The sequence below is a fragment of the Perca fluviatilis genome, chromosome 24, assembly GCF_010015445.1.
Source record: "Perca fluviatilis chromosome 24, GENO_Pfluv_1.0, whole genome shotgun sequence".
NCBI lineage: Eukaryota > Metazoa > Chordata > Actinopteri > Perciformes > Percidae > Perca > Perca fluviatilis.
This window is the reverse complement of record NC_053135.1, coordinates 17,317,610-17,343,335: the sequence shown is the minus strand read 5'-3', so window position 1 is coordinate 17,343,335 and position 25,726 is coordinate 17,317,610. Positions and strand designations below refer to the sequence as shown.

At 43.3% G+C, this 25,726-nt stretch overlaps 1 protein-coding gene across 1 annotated transcript; it reads right to left on the bottom strand.

Moving 5' to 3' along the window:
• Positions 1-306: 306 nt before the first annotated feature.
• Positions 307-3,289, bottom strand: LOC120554209 (zinc finger protein 135-like). Its single transcript, XM_039792945.1, has one exon. It carries the CDS (start codon positions 3,216-3,218, stop codon positions 975-977), a length of 2,244 nt encoding a protein of 747 aa, XP_039648879.1. The 5' UTR covers positions 3,219-3,289; the 3' UTR covers positions 307-974.
• Positions 3,290-25,726: the final 22,437 nt, after the last annotated feature.

Below are 25,726 nucleotides of genomic sequence, written 5' to 3'. Positions count from 1 at the left end.
GTTTATACTGACTTTTTATTCATTTTTATGACACACTAAGACTTTTTATTGCATGTTTTTAAATACTATACTAGAGTGTTGGGCAAGTTACTCTGGAAGTGTAATGTTAAAATATAAATAAAAATATAGAATAATATTACATTACTCAGTCCCTTGCGACCTTTTTTTTTATAGATTGTTGCGGCCCAAACGCCTGATTTTGCGGCAGCTTTTGTAAAAAAAAAATAAAAAATGAAATTGCGGGAGACTGTGTAAATGCATTAAAAAAAAAGTTCACTGCAAACTCACAGCCCTCTCTTCCTGATTTACAGCCCGCCCCTCTCTTGGCTTCAAATGCCTCACCGTTGTCGGCTACGGCCGCTGAACAGGCTACACGTTGTAAAAAACCGTGGCCGCTTGCCTGCTCCTCCGGTAACGTTAGCTAGCAGTTATCATGGCAGCGTTAGCACCAGTCGGAATTCACTTTACTGGCTGTGTCTCAATTGTTTTTGTTTCCAATATTTTAATTAAGAAGTTTCATGTTTCAAGTTCATGTGTGTACATGGACTCTTAGAAAATCCTTTTTTTTTTACCGTGGTATCGAAATCGGCATCGAGAATTGTGTTATTTTACTGGTATTGGCACAGACTACTGAATTTTTGATATCATGACACCCCTAGCATCTACCGCATTTGTGTGTGTGGGAATACCTGTGTGTGTTTGAGACGTGGGGGGGGGGTTGCAACTTTAGAGTGACAAATTGTTACAGCGTACTTTGATGTTAAAATGCGTACGGGTTGGCAGAATTGTTCTATGGCTGTACGCTTTGTCACGAGTGTCTCGTCTTCATACCAGAACCAAAGGTAATGAATTTGGCGATGCAGGTGTGTTACGTCAACCCGCTAGGTCGGCGGCTCTCAAGCGTCAGATACCGAGGCAAAAGTCTGGCACGGGAAAACTGTTTTACAATTGGTGGAAGTCGCGGCAAGCTCCGGTTATTGGTCGCCATTTGCGGCAAAGTCTTCATGTTCACTCTTCACAGGGACAGGAGTGAATGGGAACTTGGCAATATCAGCCTCCTCCTCCCGCCCTTGAAGCTGCTCTCCCTCCTGACTGACCCGGAGTTCCTCCTGTTCCTCTTTAATGTGTGGGGGCTCCGGGTCCTCCTGCTTTACCCCCACGTGTACCCCCGTGTGGACCACTATGTCTTGGCTCAGACTTCCTCGTTCTGTAAAATGCTCCTCTCCTGTACGACTACTGTGGATCAGTGCTGTGTGAAATCTTGTGGGAACCTGCGCCTGAGAGCTGCTGAACAGTTTGTTGGCAGTATGAAGCTGGGAGATCTCCCCAACACACTGGTGGCTTATGATCTGCGACTTCAAAGTGATGCTTTTCTCCCAAACGACGCACCCGGGTGTTTTTTCTTTGGCGTGGACGGGTGCGTGGACGGATGCGTGTCCCGTCGAACATCCCCCCGTCGCAAATCCTTTCTTGTTCTTGTGCGTCAGCAGAGTGCAACCGTCTTCGCATCTTTCACGATACTCGGAGATGCTGAACGGCTTCGTGTAAGTATCACGTCCTGTATCGCTGACAGAGACGTGCTCGGTTTTCAGAAGTTCTAGACGGGACTGAGGTTGGCCGGTCGGTTTGCAATAATCAACACTTTCGTCAGTCCCGGCTTCGGTTTTAACCTCGTCACCAGCGCCGCCAGCGTTACATCCGTCGCTTGCGGGAACTTTTTTAGATCTCTGATAAGTGAACCCTGACTGATGTTGCCTGGTCTCTTTCCAAAACCCAATGTCATCGCTGTCGTCAGCTTCAGAGGCCAGTTCTGTCGTTTTATTGGCAACTGGTGTTGAAGGTGTGGCTGCTTCTGGCCCTTCACAGTTCGCTCCGTTAAAGCTAATTCTCCTTCTTCCACGCTGCGCAAACTCCCCGAGACACTTGTGGCGTTTGAGCTGAAAACGCCAAAAGAATCTCCTGCCACAGACGCCGCAGCTGAATGCTTTCACCCCGGTGTGCTTCACCATGTGGAACGTCACGGCTCCTTTGTTCCTAAACGCCTTGCCGCAAACTGAGCAGCTAAACGGTTTCTCTCCGGTGTGCGTTTTCAAGTGGTAGTCCAGGCCTGCTTTTTGACAAAACATTTTACCGCACAACGAGCAACTAAACGGCTTCTCTCCCGTGTGAGTTCTCATGTGTTTATTCAAATTCCCCCTGCGATTGAATGTTTTAGGACACACGGAGCAACGAAATGGGTTACTTTCGGGATCCTTCCAGTCTTTCTCAGTCTCAGGTTCGGAAGAGTCATTTGCATAGTCTTCATTGTCCGATTGTAAATGTGTATCTGGATCCGAGTTCCCGGCTGGTTCTGGTCCTCCGCGGCCCTCTCCGTCAGCCGTTGTTTTCGTCTGTTCAGCTCGTCTTTGATGAAGCTGTGAGGACTGGCGCCCGACGCATTTATGCCTTTTGACCTGTTCGGGCCAGGCGAATCTTTTGTGACAAACGCTGCAGCCGAAAAGTTTCTCGCCTGTGTGGATTCTCTTGTGCTTTTTCAGATTGCCCCTCCCACGGAAAGCTTTACCGCACACTGAGCAGCTGAAAGGCTTCTCCCCCGTGTGGATGTTCACGTGTTCCTTTAGCGTACCGCTCTGTGTGAACGACTTCATGCAGAAGGAACAACTGAAAGGTTTTTCTCCTGTATGAGTTATCATGTGCGTCTTCAGGTTTCCGCTTCCACTGAAGGTTTTGCTGCATTCTGAGCAGCTAAAGGGTCTCTCTCCTGTGTGGATTCTCGCGTGTCTCTTCAGATGGGACTTTGTTACAAATGTTTTCCCACATTCAGAGCACTGAAATGGTTTCTCACCGGTGTGGCGTCTTGTGTGGTCCTTCAAATGTCCAATGATGCAAAAGCTTTTCCCACAAATGGAGCAACTAAAGGGTTTCTCTCCTGTATGCGATCTCATGTGTATCTTCAGGTGTGTCTTGGTGACAAATCTTTTCCCACACTCAGAGCAGCTGAGAGTTTTTTCACCAACCTTACATCTCGAGTCATTTTTCAGAGAGTTTAAACCTGACCGAGGTTCTCTGGTCTCCTTCCAATCGGCGCTGTCATCAGTCTCGGGTTCAGAAGAGTCTCCCGCCTTCTCATCAGTATCTGGTTGTAAATGTGCATCTGGATCAGAGTTCGTGGCTGGTTCTCGTCCTCCGCAGTCCTCTCCATCAGCTTCTGTTTCCATCTGTTCAGTTTGTCTTTGAGGAAGCTGTGAGGACTGAGCTTTCTCTTCATCATATTCACTCTTCACAGGGACAGGAGTGAAAGGGAACTTGGTGATATCAGCCTCTTCCAGCCCTTGAAGCTGCTGCTCTCCCTCCTGACTGATCCAGAGTTCCTCCTGTTCCTCTTTAATCTGTGGGGGCTCTGGCTCCTCCCAGTCCATACTGGAGCTCCACTCCTGCTGCTCAGGGGGAACCTCTTCTTTAACCACCAACAGCTGCTGGACGTCTGCAGGAAACAGGAAACGCATAATTAGGGAAAACACACAAATTTTAAGTCAAGCTTAAAATGTTCATTCAGCGTGCCGATGTGCTGCACGCAGCAGGCATTAACAAAATGGCTAGTATTCGTCATACTTCCATACTTTCCATCATCTTCCGCCACATTTTTTGTCCCACTACTTGTCTCGCAGCGTTACAATCACACGCTCAAAAAAAATACACCAAGTACAAAATGTTTGGGAATGGTGTGCTTTTGTCAGAGATTTGCATTGCTGTTTTTCCGTAAAACACCAAAAAAAAAAAAAAAAAAAACTACGCTAAATTTCTCCATAGGCTTTATTTGGAAATCGTGGGGAGATCGACTTAACAGAGCTCGAAACCTCCCCTCTTTGGGGCCATACCAATCCACCATACTTTAAAGATGATTAAAAGGTCATTGCATGATGTAGTAAATACAGTACATGTGATTAAAGAGGGGGGGGAAATTAAATTAAAATGTTTCACTCTGAATGGAGAGATGGCATAGTTAGCGGGGCTGCCAATGGAAGGTGCACCTCGGCAGTGCCCAGGAGGTGAAATGACACCTCTCCAACTACCAGTCTACACTGTACTTAGTCCGTGCGGGGACTTGATCAGGCGACCCTCTGGTTCCCAAGGCAAGTCCCGACAGACTGAGCTACTACTGCCCCTGAATAGACTTTACAGCTTTAGCGCTTACCTGTTTTTATATCAATGAACGTTACATTCAAGCCATTGCCAAACGAGTTGATACAAAGCTAATTAAGACTATCAGCTTCACAAAACACTATTTGTCAGTATGGCTACGTTTAGAACATGGTGTACTTTGTATAGCTATCATTTGCAAAAATTGCACTGGATGAAGCAGCATACTCAAACAAGGGTGCACAGTATAGCATTGTTCCAAAGATATTTACATCATGAGTACACCCATTTTAACACACGCACAAGTTAAAGTGATGGTTACATAGTATTTGTGTATTCATCAACATGTGCATAAGCAATGCTTTAAAAACTACAGAAATGTGTTGCCGTGTATACATTTCATTAAATGCATTTAATAAGTCCAATTAATGTCTTGAATTCATAAGATGTCTGCTCATGTGTGCCACCTGGTGGCTGTTGTGGCGCACTGCAGCTACTACTGAAAAGATTCTCTCTCCCCCACTTTACTGACGCCACAGCAATACCTCGTACACGGTAATCATGTGGAATAAAACCAGTGACATATGTACTACTACTTCTCCTGTCATTAAGCCAGGGCTCCAGACTAACTTTTTTATGCCATGACAGTCTGGCTTTGAATTTCCGGAGAAACCAGACCCACGTGAGGCATTCGTCCAATCAGCTGCCGGTTTTCATTTATTGTGCGGCAATACAGATTAGCAAAAGATATCATAGGTGTGATTGGCAAAGGACAAAAAAGCAGGAAAATATACGCCACACCTACCATGAAGCTTCAGAAAATGTTTGTAACCCAGCTAGCCACTGCCACTGGATGTTGTGCCGTTAGAAGCAAAGCTAGACCAGGGATCATCAACTACATTTTTCAAAGGGCCAGAATTTTTTAAGCAGACACTCCAGGTGCCAGACTTTCAAATAAAGAAAATAAAATTATACCTAATACGCATCTTCTTGTTTGATATTTTCACTTTCTTACTAAATTAATGCTATATTTTTTTTACATGTATTAGTGTAAGCAAACCCTTAAAAACATGGAAAATCCATAATGATAACTAGATAGGCTACTTAACTAGAAAATGATCTCAGATTAGGGGGCAGTTAACTGAGGAGTGATGGTTAAAGTCTTGATTACTGAAACGTAATCAGTGTCCTGATTACCAGGCTGCCCGTCATGGTTGAAGCTGTGGGCAGAGCTGTCGGAACTCAAATTGTGACTCTGAACTCCATGAGCCACAAGTTGGATACTGTGATTATCATGGGCCCAAAATTGGATACCATCTTGGAGAGACAGTCAGCTCTGGACAAGCTGGACAACATCTTGGGGAAACTCACGGTTTTGGCAAGGAAATTTGATCGTTACGGAGACCAGAGGGGACATTTTAGAGAAGTCGGGAGTGACTAACTGCCGGCTCCTAGCCCCAAGACAAAACAAATTCCAACCTTATCTTTTCGGCTCCTGAACCAGCGCTGGCCTTGGCCAAGGCCGGTGTTGAATACTCACTCCCCCTGGAGCACTACAGCGAGGCACACTCTTCATTTCCCCACCCAACTCCCACTGACACCTGTTGATTGTTGACTCGTACTGGGTCCTGTTTCAAGGTAGACTCCATGGCAACCGGCTGTGTATCGCAATGACAATCGTGCGGACTGAGTAAACCAGATTACGGGGCCAGACGTAGCTTGACTAATCAGGCCTACACATACACGAACTTGACATACATACAGATTTGCAACCACACCCCAGCCCACTATCCAGCGCCTTCACCGCTTCTTCCCCCAGTCAGGCGGGCAGGTCTGGGGCCAGCGCCTTTGTTTGGCTGCAGGACCAGATGTCTGTTTGCCTGTCCTGGACTACCTCTACTCCATCACCCCCATCCCGATACCCAACATCCCACCCCCACTGCGTGTCATGTTATACTGTTATGTTGTGTTATGTGCAGCAGTGCAAATGTACTGTTATGTGGTGTGCAGCAGTGCAAATGTATTGCTTGTGTGCTTATGTGCTGAGGTGTTTTTTCCTGTTCCCACACTGTTCTTATCTTTATGAGGATAGTCTGAGAGCGGCTTTTTTTATTTCCCTCTCCTCTCCCAATGTCATGCTGTATCTGTTGCGAGAGTTAGGAGAGAGTTGAGATGGCGCCGCATATGGCGACTCGGTGTGTTTGTGCATGTTGCTTTAATGTTTTAATGTGATTTGCACTTACGATACCAAGACACATCCCTCGTGTGTGTAAACATACTTGGCAATAAAGCTTTTCTGATTCTGATTCTGATTGGTGGAAAATGCTTACAGAAAGGCAGGCCTGTTGTCAGGTAAAAATGTCACTGTCAAAGAGCCTGAAGTGAAAAGTTGTGGAAAACAGCAGCTGTAATGATGAATGGACTGATAAGCAGGCTAGCATTCGTCCTGGATGCCTCATTTTAAATAAGACAATGTTGTTGCTAAATAATACAACCGGCAACATCATCAAGAATGAAGAACGCAGCGTGCATATTACGTAGCCGCATGCATTTGTTTTGGTCTTATAACACATCCATAGGTTTACCGCTCCAGCGGAGAGGATGGCTCGTTTAGACAGCAGCTACGGTTACAAGAGTTTGTCCAAAGTTCAAGATTGGTTGCAAATTAAGACAAACAGTTAGACTGCAAACTGACATCTTTCATTTTAGCTTGGACAGCGCAGACAGAGCAGACTGAGATATCGGTTTCTGCCTGTAGAACAGGTAGGTGCGTATTGATAAGTATTGACTCTTTAATCATGGAGGTTTTATTGTAGGCTACTTACACTAGGCTAACGAGTGTAGCGTTAGTTCATCTGCGCCATCGACGGTAAATAATCCTCGGTAACGTTTCCAGTCAGATACATGTGCTGCGTGAAGTAACGCTCACACCTCGGCCCTGCTGTGTGTGCGCGCAGCGCGGGTATCGCTGTTCAGAATCCCGTCTCTCTTCCAAAATGCAACGCTTGAATCCAAATGAATTGGTTATAAATTACCAGAGGTGAAAATGTGAAATGTTAACATTCACACGCTTCGTGCCACTCTGTATGACGTTTGCTGATGCAGCAGACAGAGCCACAGTCACTGGTCCGCTAGCCCGACATACGTTTTTACTGGCCCCGGGCCATCGGCCCATTGCTTATGTCGAGCCCTGCGTATTACACGCTCAAGTCGGCGTCGCTTCGGCGTGTTCGGAGGCACTTGTTGGACCTCGGCGAGCTGACTGATCAGTCCGACTGCCTTTTCTGCCAACGGTCAGCCGTCGGGTTGGTGTGTCAGGGGCTTTAAATCGACCTGCAACTAGGGCTGTAGTGATACACTAATCTCACGATACGATACACGATATTCAGCTCACGATACGATATATATCGCGATATTCAGCCAACGATACGATTCGCTATATTTCGATACACTTACATAATTTTCTGAAAGATTTAAAAGGGTCCAGAGTGATTTTGGTGACATCTTGTGAGTGTTTCATTTACTTGGATTTAATTAATTAAACTGAAAACATCAATTACACAATATATGTCTCTGACTGGACAGAGAGTCTACAGCAGGGATCATCAACTACATTTTTTTCATAATTTTTCTAAGCACTCTGGCGGCCGGACTTTCAAATAAAGAAAATAAAATGAATTTATACCTAATACGCCTATTCTTGTTCGAAATTTTCACTTTCTTACTGAACTAATGCTAAATCTTTTTTTTAACATGTATTAGTGTGAGCAAACTCCTAAAAAACATGGACGCTCCATAATGACAACTGGCTCTTTACCTAGAAAAAGATCTCAGACTAGGAGGCAGTTCACTGAGGAGTGATGGTTAAAGTCTGTGATTATGGAAGAATTATTGTAGTATGCAGCATCCTGATTGGTGGAAAATGCTTGCAGAAAGAAAGGCTGTTGTCAGGTAAACATGTCACTGTCAAAGACGCTGAAGCGAAATGTTGACGTGGAAAAGCCAAAAGCCCAGCTTTAATGATGAATGGACCAGACATGGGGGATTCGAGTCACATGACTTGACTCGAGTTAGACTTGAGTCGCAAATTTTAGGACTTGAGACTTGCTTGATAAACATTCATAAAAGACTCGACTTTGACTTGATATTCATGACTTGAGTCAAATGACTTGACTTTGTTTATTTCTGATATTGAGGGGGAGTTAACTTTACGATTTTAGAAAATCCATATACAGATGAGAAAATCTGATTGGGTGCTGTTGCATGCCGGGAACCCGTTGATTACCAAGTAACGCGACAGACACCTGCAGTAAACAAAACGTCGCTAAGGCTTGTAACTAACGTCATGGATCCTTCTGCACCGAAAATAATAAAGTTTGGCTATAAGGATTACACATCTGACCAGGCAAAGAAGAAACAAACAGCAGTTTGCAAGGTCTGCAATGCAAAGATTTCCGACACAACCACCACCACGTCGAATTTCATCAGACACTTCAAATCCCACAAGGTAAGTAATGAAGTCAGCCTAATCTTTTTAGCTAACGCTTCCATAATGGCTAGCTAGTCAGAAGTAACGTTAAGTCTGATAGTGACGATTATACTTTTTAGTTATCAGGCAAACTAAAATACGTTAAATGGCAACGTGAAACATGTCTAAATATTATCCTGATTTATACGCTAGCAAAAACGTTGGCAATGTAAAGTAAGCCACTCTCTCTCTTTCCCTCTTTCCCTTTGAAACACGTCCCTATCCCATAAGTTATAGTAGTAGCTAGTTAACGGCCAGTAAGTAAACAGTTAGCAATCCAGACATTTTTAGCTTCATATAATAGACTGAAGTATAATTAATATATATATATATATATATATATATATATATATATATATATATATATATATATATATATATATATATATATATATATATATATATACACACACACACACACACAGAGGTGTCAAGTAACGAAGTACAAATACTTCGTTACCTTAAGTAGAAATTTGGGGTATCTATACTTTACTGGAGTAATTATTTTACAGCAGACTTTTTACTTCTACTCCTTACATTTTCACGCAATGATCTGTACTTTCTGCTCCTTACATTTTAAAAATAGCCGTTACTCCTATTTCAGTTTGGCTTATTTTCATTCCGGCTCGTCATCATTCAAAAAAGCACACACACACAAAAAACCTATCCGGATAAATCGCGCCATCCGGAGAGAGTGAATTTGAATGTGGTTGGATGAGAAGTATAAACATACCACTCCCACACCCTATTGGTTTGTACACGATCCATCGCACCTGCACTGACCCGGTGCTAATACGCCACCGGTGCCTTAACGACTGTTATCTACCGGACCGAATAGCAACGCTGATTTCAGTGCCTTATTAGGTGCCACTTAAATGCCTGCGCTTCTCTCTGATGCTCCGAAAACTGACATTTGAGGGAACTGAAACATCGCCACAAGGGACGTTAGTAACACAACACTCGACAGCAGCTAACGTTACAGCTAAGCCTACGGTTAGCTAGCAGCTGGATTAAACACGGTTAAAATGCTGACAGCTTAACAGTGTAAAAGTGTGTCTGTATTTCACTGGAGAGGATTGTAACACCAGACTGTAGCCGTTGTCTGAAAAACACAGACTCAGCCTGAAATAAGTTATTGTTATTACAGTTTTAATAAATCATTTAATTTTGACCCTGTGGCCTTAGCAATACACAAGCCGTTCTTTAATGTCGCCTTTTTTTTAGATCAACTTTTTATTGTTATATTTTTGAACATACAGAACGGGCAAATACAATGGAATATGGTGCTCCTTTTTGGTGGAGGTAGGGTAGCGCACTGTAGGCCCCTGTGGGGCAGCCTAGCTTTTGTCCTTAATGGCATTTTTTTTCCCCTTGCATTACTTTTACTGGAAAGCTTGAGTTGATACTTCAACTTCTACAGAAGTCTTTTCAAACCATAGTATCTATACTTCTACTTGAGTAATGAATGTGAATACTTTTGACACCTCTGTATATATAGCATTGAGAGTCCTAAAACCTTAACGTAGTAGCTAGCTCAATGTAGTTCTGGTGTTGTGCCGTCGGGCATATCAAAATTTCGACTGTAGCCTCATCTGATTGATTAGCTATGTTTTCCCAGTTTGGGCTGACATAGGGTTGCCAACTCAGGCTGTCCGTCCAGTGGCGGGTGGCTGTCTTTCACCCACCACATATTCACCATGTGATGACATTAAACACAATTAAGTAACGTTATCTTGTTTTTTGCGTACTTACTCAAAGAAAATTGTGTAATTTCTCTGTATTATATCATTGCATTGGCCTACTGTATCTTAGTGTATTAGTCAAGTTATTGTGTGAGATCTACCCAACCATCAAAGGAGGCTAGGAATGATGAAAACTGCTTCCAGCACAGCTCTGATGCATGAAAGCTAGGCCTAAACATTACATTAAGTAATTTAGTTGACACTTATCCAAAGTGACTTGCAACAATAAAGGTACAGTGCTATATTCTATTATATATATATATATATATATATATATATATATATATATATATATATATATATATATATATATATATATATATATATATATATATTTTGTTAGTGTGAAAATAAATACTACTCCTATAGAATTGAATAACAGTTTGAAACTTAAATGTCAAAATGTTTTATTTAAAATGACAACTATTTATTGCTAAACAATGCAATGAATATATGGTCTAAATCTATTTTTGCTTCTCTTCCCTGTTGTTTACTTTTTAGATACAAAATGTATGTCCACACCAAGGCAACCTTTGACTCGGATCAGCCTCCAATCTCCCAATTTATTGAATTCAGGACTGTCCCACTCTCTAAATCACCACCTAGAGAATCAAAAACAGGAAGTGTGCTACTTGGGTGGCTTGATCTGTAGCTTGCAAAGATCCCTTAAAAGAAGATTCAGAGGGATCTTCGTGAATGTGAGGATGGCCGATGGACAGGATGACGGGCCACCAGAGCCTTTCTCTGACCCTCTTTACCTGAAAGGGGTGATAGAATGATTATATAGTAAGGGTGTGACGAGATCTCGTTTTACGAGATCTCGCGTGACGAGATTTCTCGTCGAGGTGAAAGAGTGACAGACAAGACGAACACAATATGTAAACATTGTAAGAAAGAAATGCCGTACTACTAACTACTGCACCCGCGAGTCGCGGGTGCAGTAGTTAGTAGAGAGCTGTGGTGGTGCTGTTAGTGTTTTTGCATAGTGCTCGTGTTAGCCGCGGTATACGGCATTTCTTTCTTACAATGTTTACATATTGTGTTCGTCTTGTCTGTCACTCTTTCGCCGTTTATTATTTCCGCAGGAAAACCAAAATGTTGCCACACAAATGATTTAAAAGTGGCAGGGGGATTTTCAATAGTAATTCCACGCTCCATCACGCTGACATCACATCGCCTCACAAGACAACTTTTCACCTCGGCGAAATCTCGCCTCGTTCTCATGAACCCAATTCGTCGATGTGTTTTCGGTCTCGTGGAGTAAGCGTCTCGTCACACCCCTAGCTTGTAACCTTGGTTCTCTGAGTAAAGACTATTTTTCCCAGTCATATTTCTTAACTGAAGTTTTCTTTAAATTAGTGTTAAAATCGCGTCTCGCTCTCGTGACCCCAATCTCGTGTCTCGTCTTGTCTCGTGAGCGAGTGTCTCGTCACACCCCTATTATATAGGGTATTTCACACTGTTCCTTATGGTCTCCTAATGGGGTATGTAACATTGGTTGGGCTGAAAATGGCCTGGTTGATATTTTACTGGCCCTTATGCATCCCTGTGTTTTGGCCCTATTTGTAACAAGAGCTTTTCTTCCAAATATGGTATGGTCATGAATATTTAGATGAGCTGCGCGGTGATTGGTTGAGCGACTTGCCATATGCAGACATTAGAGACGCGCGCTGATTGGTTGAGCGAATCCCCAATACACATACATTAGAGAAGCGACTCATATTCCAGACACTGCAATGTTTCATTACCAAATTCACTTCTGAGACTTTTTAAGCGAGAAATCAACTATATAAAGCTCAAATATGGGCCGCTTTTACAAAAATTGATGGCTAATTGCAAATTTGGTAAGACGTGTCGGACTTTAGGAGCTCCACACAGTTCGACGAAAGCGGCAGCCTGCTGGCGCTCCATACCCAGGGCAAAGTCACCCTTTGTGGATACTGCATACGGGGCCGTCCCCCGCCAGCTGCCGGCATAACTATATCTATAAATAATACATTTTACGGTTTTGAATGTCCCAATGTCTTATAAAGCTAACCGTTGTGTCCGATTTGGTTTTTAAGGCATTTTTATGAACGCGAGGCGTCTTTGTAGGACGAGCAGCTGCTTGCTATATGTCCCATTCATTACAATGGGGAAATAACGCAGCTAGCTAGCTACATTGTCGTCATAACTAAATTATATTTACAGTTTGAATTTCGTCACGCCACTTATACAACATCATTCCCCAATGTCTTATAAAGCTAACCGTTGTGTCCGATTTGATTTTAAGGCATTTTTATGAACGCAAGGCGTCTTTGTAGGACGAACAGCTGCTTGCTATATGTCCCATTCATTACAATGGGGAAATACCGCAGCTAGCTAGCTACATTGTCGCCATAACTAAAGTATATTTACAGTTTGAATTTCGTCATGGCATGAATATTACAGGTTCCTCAATGTCTTACAAAGCTTAGCTAACACTTGTCTGATTTCGGATTTCAATTGAATGTATTTTTGTGAATGTCAGAGTTAGGAGGAGGCTAGCTAGCTCTCATTGATGGACTCCATCTCACCGCGGATCTATCAATGAGACTCGCGGACAAGAGGCGTTTATTTCCCCGATTGTTTGTTTAAATAACTCAACACACATACCCATTATAAGATTAACTGGAACCTGCGGGCTGCGGTAAAAGATTGGCGATAAAACGCTCGCTGACACTGCGGTCAGGGGGCGATGTAGCAACCCAGGCAGCACCAACACCCGGCACTAAACTCCGACACACAGTCGGAGAAAATTTGCAATTAGCCATCCATTTTCGTAAAGCGGCCCATATTCGAGCTTTATATGGTTGATTTCTCGCATAAAAAAGTTTCAGAAGTGAATTTTGTAATGGAATAGCAGAGATCTGCGTGACCTAGCTAGATTCAGAAGACTACCTGATCTCAGGTCAGTTGTGTAGCCTATGTAAATGTTGGGGCGTGACTGTTCTCTTAAGGTTCCGGATTTTGAGACGCTTTCGTAAGCAACTCAGCTTTTTTGGGATTCGCCCGTTTTCAGAGGCAGTTTCAAAATATGAGATTTTCATAGTAAAGGGGTGTCAGTGGGATTTTGAGCTTCTATGTATGTCCTATTTACCCACCAAACTGTCGTTATTCAACTATGACAGGGTAAAATCGGTTTTGCATTCTATCACCCCTTGAAAGCTGCTCTGCTGGATCCTTCATTTGGCAACATGTGGTTGACCCATGACGTTTTGGTACCTGAAGATATCAAGGAGTCTGTGTCTATGACGATCAAAGGTATGTTATATTTTTTATAGTAAATACAATTTAGGCTAATGTCAACTAGGCTTCAAAATAAAATTTAATTATGTGGTTGCCTTACCTACCTGTGTGTTATTATGACGGTTTTGTCTGTTACTCTATATTTCAAACCTGCATGCATTTTGTGATCACTGTTTTTGCTTGTGCATTTCAGACTTGATTCTCAAAGAGGCAGACAAGGCCACCCCAACAACACACCCCCACGAGCAGGAGGACAATGACCTAACAACAGCGGCAGACCCAGAGCTTCAGCCTGGACTGTTCTCAGCATACCGCAAGAAGAAACAGAAGAGAGATTTGGGTTCCAGTCCCCATATTCAGCTGAACCACTATTTGGACGTTTGTGATGGACAGAACTCCCTTCAGTTTTGGGCCATGAATAAGCACACCCTCCCCTCTTTGTTCAAGGTGGCGGTAAGAGTTATGGCTATTCCTGCATCAAGTGCACCTGTTGAACGTGTATTCAGCCATGGCGGGGTGATAATGAGACCCCATCGCTCACAATTGAGTGACAAAGTTTTATCAAATTTAATTTTTTGCAAATGCAATGCATTGTAAGTGGCTTTTGATTTTTCACCTTCACTGTTTCACTGTAGTGAAGGTTAAAGTGAGAACCATAACCTAAATAGATATGTGGGGATAGACATGCATGGATCCTCTCTCTGTTTTAGGTTTGCAAATACAACTAGGCACACACATACATGCACACACAACACACTGCACTCACACGCACATGCGTATACACACATTCACCCACCAATGAAAACTTCACTCTCTCACACACGCCCACATTCACTCACAAATACACTGACAAATATTAACATACTATCCATTCCATGTGATAAATACACACAGTCAATCCCTCCAAATTACAAAGGTGGTGGGATTCAGCTTCTCTTAAAGAACGTTTTTTTTCTTCTTCTTTAAGAGAAGGAAAGGTTAAAGGATGTGTTTCTGTCCCATAAAAGTAAGGCATGTTTGAAGAATATTATTTGACTTAGAAACAATTATACTTGAAATGTTTGAATGAATTTCATGATTTGATGTCATGTTGAACAAATATGTATGTTGATTTATTGTTGGCCCAATATTAGTTTTAGGCTGTGTGTTTTTTTTTTTATCTGTATACATTTAAACTGTGGCTTGGACGCAATGTCTTTTGAATATTGAGTAGGAAGAAACGCAAATAAAACTCCATTAGTTCATAACCACTGTGTTTAGCTTGTTTAAAAATGGAAACTTTTGTATGACTTGACTTGCTTGACTAAAGCTATGACTTGACTTGCTTGATTGTCACAAAAAATGACTTGGACTTGCTTGAGACTTGCCCATGTGCGTCTTACTCCCATCTCTGGAATGGACTGATAAGCAGGCTATGCACTCGTCATGTATGCCTCATTTGCAATGAAACGATGTTTCAAAATAATACAACCAGCATCATCATCATCGATAACGATCAATCAATAACGATCGCGTCATTCACGTGCATATTAAGTAGCTCCAGATTGTCCGCTCTAGCGGAGAGTTTGGTTTGTTCAGCCAACAGTGAGGTTTACAAGAATTTGTCCAAATTTCCAGATTCCCGGCAACCTAAGATAAACAGTTAGACTACAAACCAACAGCTTTTGTTTTAGCTTGTTTGTAAAAATTCGCTATTTGCAGAGTAGAGCTGTGTTTGCGTAAAACAGCGCGGTGGACTGAGCAGATTGAAATATCGCTTTCTACATGTTTATGCCGGTCTACACAGGTGAGTGCATTGATAAGTATTGACTTTCTACTCACAAAGGTTTAATTATAGCTTATTTACAGAAAAGAGACTAGCGTGAGTTCATCTGCCCCAGCGGCCGTGGGTAACTCTGTATCGTTCCCAGTCAGGTGCTGTGTGTTTTAACCTTTCACACACACACACACACACACACACACACACACACACACACACACACACACACACACACACACACACACACACACACACACACACACACACACACACACACACACACACACACACACACACACACCTCGGCTCAGCTGTGTGTGTTTTAACGCACACACATCTCGGCTCAGCAGTGTGTGTGGAGCTCGGGCATCGCTGTACAGAATCCCGGCATGTGAATAGAGATGTAAATACAGGGGGCTGGGTTTTTGCTCTAAATGCTTGAAATGATAAATAACAGAACGCATTTTTTCCTCTTTACATTTTTTGAATTCATGATTATTCCGCGGGCCAGACTAAAAGCTTTGGCCGCGGGCCGCCAGTTGACGTTGGCTGCTCTACAGCGACACTAGCGGCTGGCTGACGAAATCACTCTTCCTGCAACGTGAACGGGAGTAAACGCGGGGGATTTGAATGGGACTTATGTATCGATACTCGCGGCTTAATTTTCGTGGGGGAAAAAAATATCGATTTATATCGCAGAATCGATAAAATTGCTCAGCCTTACCTGCAACACTATTTTCCTTTTTCAATTTTCCCCATTTTAACTCTATTACTGAATAAAACGGCACATTGTAGTTTCTGTATTTATTTATTATTTATTAATAAATACAGAAACTACAATGTGCCGTTTTATTCAGGTTACTTGATTTGTACCCATAGGTGAATTTGTCGTGCAGTTAAAGAGTGCAGGGCACCCATGACACACAGTTCAAACACCACAGACAACATACAATGGGACAATAAATAATATAACGGGACAATATATAAAACAGTTAAAGTGCTCCAGTGCTAATCAAGATACTAAAATATCGAACGAATACGATTAAAAACACTTAAAACTGACCACTATAAAATCTAAAAGGCAATGAATAAATAAATAAATAAATAAATAAATATGGCTTACACAAATGCAGGCTGTGCAAATTGTGAAATCTTTCTTACAGCCTGTTTGACAGTGTGACTGCTGCTGGAACAAAGCGGTTTTAAATTGTTTGGCTTTTACACCTTGGAACTAAAAAACATCTTTCCAGAAGAGAAGCTGAAGCTCCTTGTGGAAGGGGTGCAGGGATGGAAATTAGCTACACGGCAAATGTGGGTAATTCTGTGCAGAGGGCGGGTGAATTTGCTCAACCTACCAACCACGGTGGCGGTAAATAAAAGTAGTCGTTGCAGACAGCAAGCCGTGTCGCTAGGCACTGCAAACTTTTACCGGTCAACCAGGTAGATGCTATAATTTGTCTAGTGGGACTTTAAAGGGCAACTATCATATAGCATTTTCAGGATAATAAACTTAGCACAAAAAGTAAGGAAATTTGTGTTTGGTAGATTATTTCTCTGTGGCAACAATGCTTTTTGGCAATAAATCTTATACCGTTTGGAAAGCCTGTTTAGTTCCCTTTCAAATAGTGCCCCATTTGTAAGGAACATGCATTTGTGGGATGAGCAGCAGCACTGAGTATGTGGGTTGCGCCCATGAAAAAATTTGCCAAATCTTCTCTGCCGTTGCCATTCACAGTCAGGCCCGTTTGCGCTGGCAACACTTGCACTGGAACCTGAACATGTGGAGCAGGGCTCGAGAGTGCGACCAATTTGGTCGCAAATGCGACCAAAATTTGTAAGGGTGCGACTAAGATTTTTCCTAGGTCGCACCGGTGCACCTAACGTCCTCGCATCCGCTGCCTCTCCACTAACGAAGCAATGTTGTTTATATGGATATGGTTTAATGTTGCGTTACATGACCCATTCCTTCTGGAAAGCCGTGCCTGTGTTTGGATTTGGATCTCTCCTCCGCGCAGCCCCCCCCCCTTCACTCACACACCGGCCGGCTCACCTGCAACATGGAGAGACACAGCACCGCTGGTCCAAACTCCCGACATTCGTCTACAGTTTTAATTGTTATTAACACAGCTGTATATTGTTAAGTATGAGAGGGAAACCTGTATTGGTACCAGTGTTTCCGCTGGTAACTCTGTTACTGCGCCCGCCACGGCGAAAAACACATTATTAAACTAACTTCAGTTCATTGAGTAATAACGTGTAAGACGGAGCATGCTGGATCATAGTTCATAAAAATGCAGCGCAGTGACGATCCAGACATTTCATAGCCTACACAAGACTGGTGTAACGCCGCTAATGAGCCAGCCGTCACTCTCTGAGTAGCCTAGCATACGCTTCAGTCCATCGCACTCCCTCTGTCTTTCGGTCGTTCTTTTTTTTTTTTTTTTTTTAAGATTTCGGCCTTTATTTTGATAGGAAAGCTGAAGACATGAAAGGGGAGAGAGAGTGGGGGGATGACATGTACAGACATGAAAATCACTCACCTTTCGGCGAAATTTGCCGTTTTGAAACCAAAATAGGTGACCTACGTGTAGATTTGATGAGAAAATGTTTCAGGGGGAAGAGGGGGGTGTAAGTACTCGGGCCTGGTGCCGTATAACTATTTTAGAAAAATAAATTAATTAAAAAGTCCACATGGGATTTGTTTTAATGCGCTGGATTTAACCATACGGTCTATGGATTTGACCAATCATCGAACTTCCACCAACCAATGAAACGAGTTCCACCAACCTTCTGCAGCGCATGTTCAAGGAAGACGGTGGCAGCGGTAAGACAGGGCTTGCTAGTCATTAGATGCTAGTCACAAAGCTTCGGTCCGTGCACTCTGTCATACGAGTACGTTACCGGCAATGACCGCTACCGTTAAGACTGCGACTGTTCCTTTACTGACCGACCGTGATACAAACAATACGTGTGTGCACGTTCATAGCGGATCATGATTTGTAAAAGCTATCTGAAGCCCAAACTGCCTTGATAATGCTGTCTGTTTGGAATCAGCATGGCAGGTATTTAAACATAACGGCCTTGTCCCAGAGTTTAGACTTCTAGCTATATGAAAAGATAAACAATGCCACGTTTTTAATAATTGTAAATAAAGCAGCTAATATCAGCATGGACAAAATCATGAATGTACTAATTTGCTTTTTTGATGATGACCTGGCCAAAGTAGTACATTTTAGATTCATTTTAGGATTATGATATTATTGCAATATGTAAATCCACATTGACTCTTTATTTAATATATGGTTGGAAGAAGTACAAATGTATCCAAAACGTTTTAGTCTTTAAAAATTATGACTTTTATTATTGTGTAATGTCAGAAGGACTTTAACTGTTTTGCCAGTCAAATTAACTTTAATGAGTGCATATTGAAATATTACACTGTTGGTTGGCAAAAAATGCATCTCAAAATGCATCAGATTGATGCTTTAAAATATGGAATATTTAAAATGTTCTTCTGGGGGGGGCATGCCCCCGGACCCCCCTAGAGGGGTAATATCCTTCTCACCTTTTTCACCCCTGACCCATTTTCATGCCTGTCATATAGGAAAGGGCTGCAGGTCGGAGTCAAACCTCTATATTTACCTCTTTCTCTTTTAATCAGTCTGTTATTGTTGTTGAAAGCTTATGAAGGAGCTTTCTCAGGCTATTTATTTTAGATAACTTTCATTTGCATGTGTTGCAGCTGTATATTTTCAAACTGGTAAAGAAAACCCTGTCTTTGCATTTTATTTTAATCACAATCTGTTTTAATAAAAGAGCTTGTGAAAAGTGGCTTTGACTTAAAACTGAACATTTAGCCCACTTTGTAAAAAAAATACAGAGCTATATATCGTGTATTGCCATTCAGCGTTACGGCGATGCAAGGAAAAATTTGGGTGCACCTAAACTTTGTGCTGGTGCACCTAAATAAAAAAAGTTAGGCGCACCAGTGCAACCAAGGCAAAAAGTTAGTGTGGAGCCCTGTGGAGGAATGTTCTGTTCAGTGATGTGGTGACATCCATGTGTCCAGACAAGGCTAGCAGCAGCAGCACCGCATCAGACACCTTTCTGGTGTCGAAAGACGTAGAAAAATCCACGCTGCTGACACGCAACAGAAACGCCACGCTCACGCCACGCAGCCAGTGTGTAACTGGCCTAACACGTTACAAAAGTGACGCAATTACAGTAATGTATTCCTTTTTGTTGTAACGCCAGACTGATCTCAAAGTGGCGTATGTATGACACGCCAATTCGTATGCCATTTTGGCGTGTTATCAAGACACCTCTGCATACGCCTGACGTGCACGTCTCGAAACGCACGTTAAATTCCACTCCTCCCCCTTAATTTGATCCTCATTGAGGAGGACCTCGCAATTTGCCACAATAGTTTCCGAAAAATGGGGTCACCCTGCCATTTTTTTTTTTTTTGCCAAAATTGATTACTTACTAGAAAACACCTGTTAAACCGCACAGGAGGTTTAGCAGGTTCATAATTGATTAAGGACATTGTATGGGGAATTTGAGACACTAAACTGCACGTATCCCACCTTACTTTTCTTTTCCAAGTGAAAGTTGGAATACTTGTCTGTTACAAGTTAGCTAGTCATGTAACATGATGCCACTTTAACTGGAGACCATTCACAGTTGCTTCTTTCACTAATACACCTACAAACGGATACATACGTAACGGTTCTTAAGCTTCAGGGGCTAGCGAGCTTCGGCTAACGGACTGCGAATGGTTCAGCTAGCTAGCTGACGTTAGCTTAGCCTCGTTAGCAGAGCAGTACAAAGAAAACAAACCTTCTCCTTGTAGCTTCGTCTCCGGTTTGAAATCCTCCTCCAGCTGTTTCCGGTGTCGGTCCATGTCTGAGCAGCAGACTAATACTCCTCGGGGGTTCTGCCGTTATTTGGATCCGGCTAACGGCTCCTCTCTGCTGACTTCTCCGGCGTTTAGGTCGGTAAAATACGAACGGTGGGCTTCTTCTTCTCCTCAGAAATCCGGCAGTGTTCCTCTTCTTCTTCTGTCCATTCCCGGCAGACTAGGCAGAGTTGCCGCATTGCTGCCTCCCGCTGGTGATGAGGACGGTCTACATCAGAGATCCTCCTGGACGCAAAATGACGAATCCCACGCTGGCCACGCCAAGACCCGCCCTACGAAGCAGCTCGATTGGTTGGGGTTAGGCATTTGACCTCGAGTGGTTAAGGTTAGGGTTAGGGGATTGGTCAGGGGATCTGTAAGCATGGACGCCTGGCCAATAGTAGTGTGTGAAGGGCGGGTCTTGGCGTGGCCATATTGGGGGAAAAAACTATCGCCTCAAGGACTAGGTCCGTGGATTTGATTATCAAGGAAAATGCTGAAAATATGCTATTAAAATTGTGAAATATGTCTACTATTATTCAACTTTAACATACAAAGTTGAACGACCATGTGAAGAAATACATAAACAAAAATGTGCAATACTTTTTTTTTTTTTAAACATTTCACTAAATTAAATGATAAAAAAAAAAAAAAGTGTACAAATTCTTATTAGATTAATACATTTTGTATGCCCTTATAAACAATGACAATCGAGATGGGCATAATATAACACAAACGTATTGACAAAATAAAGTTGAAGAACACACTATTATTTCATTTTATCAATGGGAAACATAACTGTGTACAGACGAGGCCAAGTGCATCTCGCTGCAGCCTGCGTGAAGACATCAAGCGCTGCCCACATCAAAGTCAGCCAGAGGCAGAGAGGCAGAGGCAGGTAGGATGGCGAGGGCTCGGGAGCAAGGAGTAGGATGGCGAAGGCACTTTAAGAGCGAGAGCACTCAGGGGAGACCGGGGCCGAGAACCCGAGGGGGAGGCACTGGGGCTGGGGAGCAGAGGAGCCGAGGAGAAGATGGTCAGGAGTGAAGACGGAGGCAGGTTGAAGCAGGGTGCCGTGCGAGGGGGACTGAATGGAGATGCCAGCTGACTGGAGTAGTGATGGGACATTTGACACCGAGGCACCGAAGCTTGTATCACTTCCGCAAAGCACACTGGTTCGAAACAGTGTTGGAGCTTGTATCACATTGAAATAAGCACGTGACTGATGACGTCCGAAGCTTCGAACGTCACTGAAACTCCGGAAGGGTTGGCTGGATTCGAATAAATGCCGCTGCACCTATGCGCTGCACCGTTACTACTCACTCCGGAGGAAGCGACGCGAACACCCAGATAAGTTTTGTTGTGTTTCATCGAGTTGACGTGCTTATTTCAGAGCCGTTTATTCAAAATAGAACATGGACAACAGTACAAACATAAGGAAGCGTTCAAGGGTGTGGGAACATTTTGACCTATTATCCCCGAATAAGGTAAGTGGCTACGTTATGGACTGTTGTATTATTAGGCCTATTTATTATTATTATTATTATTATTATTCCCGGCACTGTCGTTCAGACATTATCTGCTGAATAAAGTAGCCTAGATGCATTAACTAGCCTACCTAGTAATTCAGATCAAATTGGCTATTCTAACAGGCCAGTCCAGGTGTTTCTCTCTAAACAGTCACACTCTTTGCATTATTTTAAGGTTCGGTGTTTACTATGCCCACAAGAACTGGCATACAACAATAATACATCTTCAATGTTGAGGCACCTCCGTGCAAAACACACAGCAAACGCAGCTGCGCAACATCTAATGCTCCACCCAGCGCCAACATTCAAGGCAATGTTCATTCCATTCCTTCGTTTGGTTTGTTTCATTTCGTTTCATTATTGTGATCATTATACAACACACAGCCTATTAATCTTGTCTCACCCCACCAGGAAGGAACACGCACCAAACTGGGCGAAAGGATATCACTAGCTGCAGTCCTCGCACCTTGCAGAAATCACCTTGATCGCCACCCTTGATCGCTTTATATCCTTTAATGTCACCTAATTCAAACACAATGTTCACTTCAGTTTTTAGTTGTGGTGTCTTTCTTCAAACATTATGCTAGGCCTACTTCATGGCTACGTTGTTTGTCCCAAACACTGGCAGAATGTATTATTTGTTAAGGCTCAGAATTCACATTTAAAACATGCAAACACACAAAAAGCAACTGTCAGATATATATATATATATATATATATATATATATTATATACATTTACATTTGCTGCATAATAATTAAGTAATGAATAATTACTGAATTAATATTGTCATTCAAATTATGCTTCTTGTGTGACAGTGTCCAGGAAAATGGAGCTGGATGAAGCCTTGCTGGAGATGGTGGTGGTGGATGCCCAGCCACTGAGCATTGTGGAGAATGCAGGGTTCAAGGCCTTTGTCAATCTCCTGGATCCCACATATATTATCCCTGGGAGGAAGACCTTAAAGGCAATGCTGCAGAAAAAAATATAAAGACACCAAGGAGAAGGCTGTGGCTGAGCTTGGGAAGGCATCCACAGTAAGCCTGACTGCAGACATGTGGACATCCATAAACATGGATGCCTACTTGGCAGTAACATGCCACTATGTCACAGCAGAGGCCAAGCTTTCCACTGTGCTGTTAGGAGTGAGGAAGTTCCCTGACACGCACACAGCAGCTAACATCGCTGAAGCAAAGTCAGCCCTTATGACAGACTGGGGAATTACAGGGAAGGTAAATAGCTTGGTGACCGACTGTGCGTTACATCTCCGCCATGTCCCCTGTTTCGCACGTTTTAAACCTTGTGGTGAAACGATCCCTTGCTCTAACCCCTGAGCTGGAAGAAATGCGGTCTCGTGCACGCCGCATTGTCCATCTTTTTAAATGCAGCACAACTGCCAAGGAAAAACTGTGCGAAATCCAGCTACAGATGGGTAGACCTCTGCTGAAGCCAATCCAAGAAGTGGATACAAGGTGGAATAGCACCTATGCCATGCTGCAGAGGATCCATGACCTGTGAGAGCCTTTGGGAGCAACTTTGGCTAATCTAACTAATGACATCACTCCCTTTTCAGCAGAAGAATACGAGTCCATCCAGCAGTGTCTGCTGGTTCTGAAGCCATTCCACCTGGCCACTGTCGAACTGTCTGAAGAACGAGTGTCTGGCTCCAAAGTCATTCCGATGGTGAAGATGTTAAGACATCGTACTGGCAGACTGTGTACAACAATGGCAAACCCGTTGGCGCAGAAACTGGCCAGTAATGTGCAAAGCACTCTAAATGACAAGTTTGCCATTGTTGAAAAAATGACTGCTCTCAGTGTGGCAACACTTGTGGACCCGAGGTAAAGTAGGTACTCAATGATAAATTTGGCATTGTTGCAAAAATGACTGCTCTCAGTGTGGAAATTCTTTTGGACCCCCAGGTACAAGGAAGATGGGGTTCTGCAGTGCAAACTCGTCTCAGGCTGCAGTGGAGAGACTCACCAGGGAATGTGCCAACATCATTCCACCACCACCACCATCACCACCACCACCACCACCCTCCTCACAGGAGTCTTCTGAGCAGGAGGACAATCTCTGGGGCCCGCCAGCGCCCACGTTGGCACACAGCGTGGTTCCAACGCAACAGCCAGTGCCATTGCGGAGGTCCAGAGGTAAATTGTTGGGATTGGTGGTTTTCCTACAGACATAAGAAGAATTATAATGAAATAAATTGTATTTTCCTTCTGCTTACAGGTATTTGAAAGACCCACATTTGCCTAGCGCAGGGCCGCCTTGGCCCCAAATACTGGGAAAGGCACCACCTTGTCTTTCCACATGTCTCTCAAATAGCCATGCGCTATCTGTGCACTCCAGCATCCTCAGTGCCATGTGAGAGGGTCTTCTCCAAGGCTGGGGAAATAGTCGCCCGGCAAACCGCCTCAAACCCAGCACCGTCGAACACATTTTGTTTCTCAATAAAAATCTGGAAAGGAAAACAAGTACACATTAAGCATTCCCCAAACTGTCATTCACAATCCCCGTTACTGCACAAGCACCTTCCCCAAACCTCCTTTGTACACAAGCACTTACACACAAACGACCTCTTGTATTTCACATAGACCTGTATCACAAGCACCTTCCCCAAACCCCTTTATGCTTTCTGAATTGTAGCAACCCTGTATATAGCCTATGCCTCTGCTGCAACTGCATTCTATATTTGGTTGCTGCTCAAAACGTGTTGCCACGTGTCTAGGTTACTCAGCAATAATTGTAGTTAAACAACTTTGTTGCAAGAATTATTACGGAATAAACTAGACACGTGTTTGTCATACAGCTATAATAAGCATGATATACCTGCTCCATATGTAACGGTAGTGGGAATCATACCTCAGGCATCAGCGTTGCCTTTCCTCCAACGTAGGCTATGTTGCGAGACGAGAAAAAACTATTAAAAAGGCACGTGTAGTAGGCTAAGCGTTCACAAGCTTCGCTTCATGTCGCTGCGTGCTTACCAATGGCCCGTTACAATTCACTGGAACATCGCGGGGTATATGAGTGGCTTGCACTGTATTTGATTAACTTATCAATTAGCCTACCTACATACACCTGTGTGCAATTATACGTAGCGGTAGAAGGTGGCATTGTTGCTGCTGTTTATTTAATCCATATTTAGCCGTATTTGAACATCCTCAAATCCTGATCACAGTAGTTTATATCATTATATTATAATGTTATATTCAAACGTTCAAACACAGGCTTTATATTTTTAATTCAGTCATGTCATGTTCATGTCATTTAATTCAAGTTCAGTCATGTCATTCCATGTGCATGTGTCCATTCTGTCTCTCCTATGTTCATGTTATAAGCTTCGTTTGTCTGTGTCGAGTTCATAGCCGCTGTCATTTCTGCTGACCAGCAGATGTCACTGTGTTGTCTTCGATGCTTTGATGCTTCGGATCATTTTGCGATACAATCAGGAAGAAGCTTCAGAGGCTTCACAAGGCTCCGTTCGCCCATCACTAGACTGGAGACGACAGACAGGTGTGGGATGGTAACTGCGGAAAAACAGGTAAGTAGGGTTAGCACAAGGACAGAGAAGTACAAAGGTTTCGCGGCAGCGCTTGCAGAGTGTTCACCAGGGTGACTGGAGCAACGATCAAGCGAAGATGGTCTGTTGAGCCGGGGTTGAAGTACTGATCTTGATTGTAGATGGGCGGCAGGTGCGCGTAGTGGGAGAAGGTGATTGTGGAATGAAAACCAGGTGTGCTCAATCAGCTGGCAGCAGTAGTGGGAGGAGAGAGGGGAAAAATACAACAGAGACACGAGGCAGGGCCAACAGAGAACTGACAGTGGGAAAAGACCAGCCGGCCCCAACCATCACAC

Excerpts from the sequence above, each read along its gene's own strand:
- LOC120554209 (XM_039792945.1), bottom strand. The coding sequence starts at position 3,218 with ATGGAAACAGAAGCTGATGGAGAGGACTGCGGAGGACGAGAACCAGCC.